The sequence below is a fragment of the Corvus brachyrhynchos genome, unplaced genomic scaffold, assembly GCF_000691975.1.
Source record: "Corvus brachyrhynchos isolate BGI_N302 unplaced genomic scaffold, ASM69197v1 scaffold69, whole genome shotgun sequence".
NCBI classification, from domain to species: domain Eukaryota; kingdom Metazoa; phylum Chordata; class Aves; order Passeriformes; family Corvidae; genus Corvus; species Corvus brachyrhynchos.
In genome coordinates this window covers 464,224-470,311 of record NW_008240228.1, presented here as the reverse complement: position 1 = coordinate 470,311, position 6,088 = coordinate 464,224, and the positions used below count along the sequence as shown (strand labels likewise).

The window sequence follows — 6,088 nt, the reverse complement described above, 5'->3', positions numbered from 1 at the left end:
GCCCGCGCCGGGTTGGGCGCGGACCGCCCCCGAGGGGAAACCCGCCTCCAGCCGAGAGAGGCTGGTGCTGGGCTGCTGCTCTGTTTGCTGCTGCTGCTGCCGGTGGTGTTGTTTGTTTGCCTTGTTATACATACACATGCTAGTAAAGAACTGTCATTCTTTTTCCCATATCTTTGCCTGAAAGCCCCTTAATTTCAAATTTATAATAATTCAAAGGGAAGGAGGTCATATTGTCCCCTCTAAGGGAGGTTTCCACCTTCCTTGGCAGACACCTGTCTTTCAAACTGAGACAGTATACAAATTTATATTTGAACAGTATATGCCTATGTGCCTTTTTCACCTCCAAAGCAGTTGTTTGAAGAATAAGGAAAAAGGAAGTAAAATGTGCAGTGACTTTTTTCAGTCCTTTGGGCCAGTACTAAAATGTACTCAAGAGAAATGTAATGTGCTGTTGTTTAGTGCCTTCTGAAAGTTCTGCCCTCCAGATCATGTCTGAATGAGAGGGAAAGGGGAGAAGGGTGGATGCAGATCCATGTACTGAAGATTCAGAAAATTCTCACACTCCTGACTTTAATGCTTATAATGAATTATAATTCCCACCGGAGGTCTGTATTATTAACCATTTTTTCTGCTCTCATGATATTTGGAATAAAGTTTCAGGCTCCAAATCTTGATAAGAGCAGCGCCTAATCCTCATAGCCAGTCACATCATTTGGATCTCAGCAGAGTTTCTGGTGTAACATTCTAACCCTGTAAATTTGGACCTAAATACTGCTGTTAGTTTCCATTGGCACTGCTTATTATATTGCAAAGCTCCTTTGGCCGTCATAATATGCATATATTCCTGTTTGAAAGATATTAAGCCTCAGACAGAAGTTGTGGGCTTGCTAACAGAATTTGCACAGGCCCAAATCATAGAATTATAGAATGATTGGTTGGAAGGGACCTTAAAGATCATCTGATTCCAACCCCCCCTGCCATCGGCTGGGACACCTTCCACTAGACCAGGTTCTCCAAGCCCTGTCCAGACTGGCCTTGAGCACTTCCAGGGATGGGGCATCCACAGCTTCTCTGTCAACTTGTTCTACTGCCTCAACACACTCACAATGGAGAATTTCTTCCCAATATCTCAATTAAACCAGCCTTTTGTTAGTTTAAAGCCATTCCCTCTTGTCCTCTCACTACAGGCTCTGGTAAAAAGTCTCTCAGCAACTCCATTTAAAAGGATATAAACAGAGATTGTATGAATCAGGAATATAATTGACATAAACGTCTGTGATCCGTGAGCTCTCCATTAGATGATTAAGGCTCTGGAACATTGAATTACCAAGATGTTAACTAAGGCTAATAATTTCTCCTTTTTTAACTCAGCAAAATAACTTGTAAGAAATTCCTTTGTTACCAAAATGGAACTTTTTCAAAAGGAATCTGCTTTCCTTGTCTCTCATCTTAAGCTTAAAAATGTTTTGTTCCTAGCTAGCCCAAGTTCAGTCTTCACAGAATCATTTTGTTCTTAAATCAGTTTGTCTGGCTGGCAAATATTTAGTAACTTCCTTGTGTGGTTTTCTAGTAGGGTAGCTAGTTCTCTTCTTAGCATAGCCAGCTGTTCCAAGGAAACAAAGCAAACTGAAATGTGTCAAGTAAACCGAAAGCTCTGCAGGAAAGAGAATGGAATTTCGTATTATACCTGTCTTAATTTGTAGAATTGTGTAAATGATGCAGAATTTTATTCCCTGTCTTTATTCCCTGCATTTCCTGTATCTTGTAGTAACCAGTATCAAAACCTCCTTTCCCCATCCAGCTCCAGATTTCACTGCAAAATGTTAAATAGGAGATAAGTTATGGGCAATTTGAAACATGGAATATTTCATTTTAGATGTTTGCCAGTATTCCTAGTAACCTTTTTCCTCTAATTTTTTTTTTGACAGATGATGCTAATGAAGAAGGGGCTCAGCTGAGTGAAGAGAGAGGTGAGTAAAGAATATTTTACACTAAAATATATCACTTCTCTGAAGCATAAACCAAACTGAAAAAATTCTAGAAATTAATTGCCTTAGTCAAGATAAGCAGCGCTAATCATTATTGCCGATGTTACAACAGTCATCTCTGGTTTTTAACACAAAATTAGGGTGAACCATCCCTGATAATAAATACTGCAGGGTAAGACTGGCTGAGACTACTTTTTTAATGTCATCATCTGTTACGAGCTTTTGGGTGATACTTCATTGCTTTTTATCAACAGCTAGTTTAACATGAAGGGGAAATAATAACAATTCTTCAGTGTCTTCGTCTGTAAAAAAGTGTGAATAGACCAATTCTTGAGTCATTTGCCATTCTGAATTGTGGTAGTGATTTGTTCGCAATGTAAACAGTAGCAAAACTCTTCCACAAACTCTTAAATACACTGAGCTTGATCAGACAATGGTTCAGATGATTTTTTCCTGGTCCTCATAATTTCCTGTTTAAAATAAGTGTCACTGTTTAGGGTTTGTGGATGACATGAAATGGAAATGATGGATAGGTACAAGGGGAAGAAAGGCCAGAGGAACAAGAAAAGGAGAGGACAGAGGATCAGATAACTCCCATAAGGACAAAAGCTTCCATTCAGGAGACTTCCACTAGTTTTTTCTAGAAAGCTTCATCCACTTAATCTTGACCAGGTTTTTTGTAACAGGCTTCCACCACAGGACCTTCTGATACTTTCCCTGCTGACTTCACCTGGAGGCCCTCAGTGAACATCTGTTCCATATGGATCTCTATGCAGTGAAGGACCTCCTTTTATGTGGATATACTCTTCTGCCTCTCTTTCCAAAACAGCTAATACCCCTAGGTCTTTGTGACCCTGATCACATCATGGTCCAGTGACTGGAACATCCAGCTCTCTTTATGAAAACATACAGGATCAGAAAGAGCCACGTGGAGAAAGGCAGGGATATACTAGCCAGAAAATAGAGGTAAAAGCTTTTGAAGCAGTATGTTGGCTACTTAAATTGGCAAGATTGTCCTAAAGACAAATGGATTATGATCATTTATGCAACCACCTTATTACCTTAGAAATTAGAAATACTTGAAGAATGGTGCATATGCATAGGTGTGAAAACACGGATATACACAGATAGATAGGTGTTACAGATCAGTACATTCTTTTATGGCTGTTCTGGCCTGTTGATTTTATTACATATAATTGTAATTACATTTTGGTGTCAAGATTACTGGATAGGAACTTTCAGTAATTTTAATACAGTTAGTGTGATTGATATAGTTGTATGAACATACATAAAAGTAGAAAAAAAGAGCCCATCATTATATAACAAACATTTGCCAAAGATAATCCTGCAGTTAAATTTGCAGTATTCATCTAACATTTCCAATTTCATTTTTTATATTTATCATGACGTGTATTTTTATAAGCCAAATTATTTTGCATTTTTTGTCTTGTTGTTTTTATGGAGATTATGCAAATTAAATTGGTGTGGGATTTTTAAAAAGCATTTTAAATTAGAACTAAAAAGAAGTACAATTCTACTTAATAGCCAATCTCTTATTTTTTGTCTTGTATCCTTCACAGATTCATTACTGTAGGTAAAACTACATAGCTACTCTGGGAAATTATCACTGAATTAATCTGAGGAAAATATTTCCTTACCTGTCTCTTTCTTTTGTGCATATGAGATAGATCACATCAGAGCTGCTCTCACAGGTCTGGGATGCTATGAGCTTCAACAGCACATCCTTGGTTATTTCCTTATCAGTTGGAGACATTTTGGGAATCAGTGCATTGGCTGTCAGCAATCAATACCTACAGGGCTAAAAATAACTATATTTTGTATATCCACCCCAGTAGTGTAGCAGATATACAAATGTTATTCCTTTTTGACCTATTTCTGTATGGAGTTTTTAATGATTGTAAGATGCGTTTACTGGAATTATAAATACAAACACAATTTTTGCATTGAGGGGAGTTTTCGTTTTTATACTCAGATTTTTACCAGTTTGGAGGATATCTGCTTTTTACTCTTCAAAGGGGAAAATAGAGAAGTAACTTCTAGTCACCACTTCAACATACTAATTGAATAATCATTCCTCATTACATTTGACTTCATGGGTCATGACTGCAGCAGATGGAGTCAACAGTTGGCACCAGTATTGATAACCCTTTGTCCTTGAGCTGTCCATATCCAACCTGCTTTGGGGTGTTTCTTCCAATTCTTTTGCTTAAAGTGAAAAAGAAATGTTGGATTCCTAGAGAGCACATGTTGCAGACTACTGACATGTACAGGACCTTTGGTGGAGATTCAAATCTGAATTTTACCTAAATTCCTGTGCCTCAGCTTCCTTTTGGCTGGGTGTTTCAGAGGGCCAATATCAGACCAAGAGAAAATACAGAGAAATGCAAGGACACAAATGAGCTGTAGGCTCTTGTGTCTGTACCAATCACGTTTTGAAGAATGTGGTTGGATGATGAGATGGAGGTTACAGAATCAATCCTAGTTTAAATCTGGTGGCAAAAATTAAAGGGAAAAAAAAACCCCTGACCCGGACACAAATGAGCTGTAGGCTCTTGTGTCTGTACCAATCACGTTTTGAAGAATGTGGTTGGATGATGAGATGGAGGTTACAGAATCAATCCTAGTTTAAATCTGGTGGCAAAAATTAAAGGGAAAAAAAAACCCTGATCCTGGTTTGGTGTCTGCTGAAGGCAGTGGGAATATGTCCATTGGCTTCAGTGCACACCAGATTAGGCTTTAGGAATAGATAGAAAATTAACTGGGAGTAAGAAATAAGAGATTACCAAATGAGTGTATTACTGAGTAATGGATACATTACAGAAGTAATCTATCTTTTGTTTCTACCACCCTGAAGTGCAAATACCTCATTACATACAGAAAGGCCTTGTTTATTTGATTAATCTTCAAAATAAATAAGAGAATATCCTAATTACATCTGTGTCCTGGTTTAAAGGACAGGTGTCTGCCAAGGAAGGCAGGAACCTCCCTTGGAATGGAAAATATGACCCCCCCTCCCCTCCAAATGATTATAATTTTGAAATTAAGGGGCTTTCAGGCAAAGATATAGGAAAAGGAATAACAGTTCTTTACTGGTACATATATGCATAACACAGCAAACAAACAACAATGACAGCAGCAGCAACAAACACAACAGAAATCCAGCACCAGCCTTCCCTCTGCAGCAGGCCCTTTCCCCTTCGGTGCAGTTTCACTCACAGCCGGCAGGGGCGCTGGTGGCTCCCGGCCGGCCAGGGCGGCTGCGATGATTCCCCCGCGCCTGTAGGGGGCACTGTGGGGTGATCTCAGCCACATCTCCCTCACGGGGTAATGGCGGGTGTGCCAGCAGAAGAGAGAGAGAACGGGCCTTCCTTTGCAAACTGACGGGAAGCAGCCAGTCTCAGTGCCACTTGGGAAACTGAATGGACTGCAGCAGGAAACCTCAGAAAGAGCAAGCTGGAACAGCAGAGGCAGGCACACCCAGGGATGGCAAACAAAATGTAGCCCGAAGCCCCAGGGTGTTTGGGTGTCAGGTTACAGTGTAGCAAGCAGCCCTGAAGCAGTGACAGAGAACAGCTGGTCTGGGTGGAGAATCACTCCCCTGGGCAGCTCACCTGTGATGGCTGGTCCCGGGGTCAGGCTGCACAGAGGGGGCGGCTCCAGCAGGGGACAGGTGCTCCCGGGTGCCAGTGATACGCGCACTGGCTCTGGGCTCCCAAGCAGCAGAAAAGCAGAGAAGCAAACCAGTAAGCTCCAGTCACAGTGCCAAAGGAAAAGAAAAAAAACAGGCAAAAACACACGGCAACAAGAATCTCTCTTCAGAGGGATCGCGCCTCTTGGCCGTGGAGACAAAATTGCCCCACCAGAAGGAAGCAACCATGCTTCTCCCCAACTCCCACAGGTTAGTTCTCACCCACTGCAATACTCCTGGAGCTAGGGCGGTTGGGGGGGGAGCAGCGACCACCCTGGACACAAAACAGAAACAGAAATAAAAATTAGTATGGGATAAAAAACCATCCCCAAGCCAATCTGCCAGATAATATCCATCAATATCTACATTGATACTATAAAATCACCCAGCA

At 40.9% G+C, this 6,088-nt stretch overlaps 1 protein-coding gene across 8 annotated transcripts in view; it reads left to right on the top strand.

Moving 5' to 3' along the window:
- Nucleotides 1–6,088, top strand: part of MACROD2 (MACRO domain containing 2) — an 888,200-nt gene that overhangs the window by 806,438 nt on the left and 75,674 nt on the right. For all 8 annotated transcript variants that reach the window (XM_017745239.1, XM_017745241.1, XM_017745240.1 and 5 more), the window contains one exon: nucleotides 1,929–1,970. In XM_017745239.1, the coding sequence (XP_017600728.1) occupies nucleotides 1,929–1,970 (42 nt within the window). The remainder of the gene's footprint in view (nucleotides 1–1,928; nucleotides 1,971–6,088) is intronic.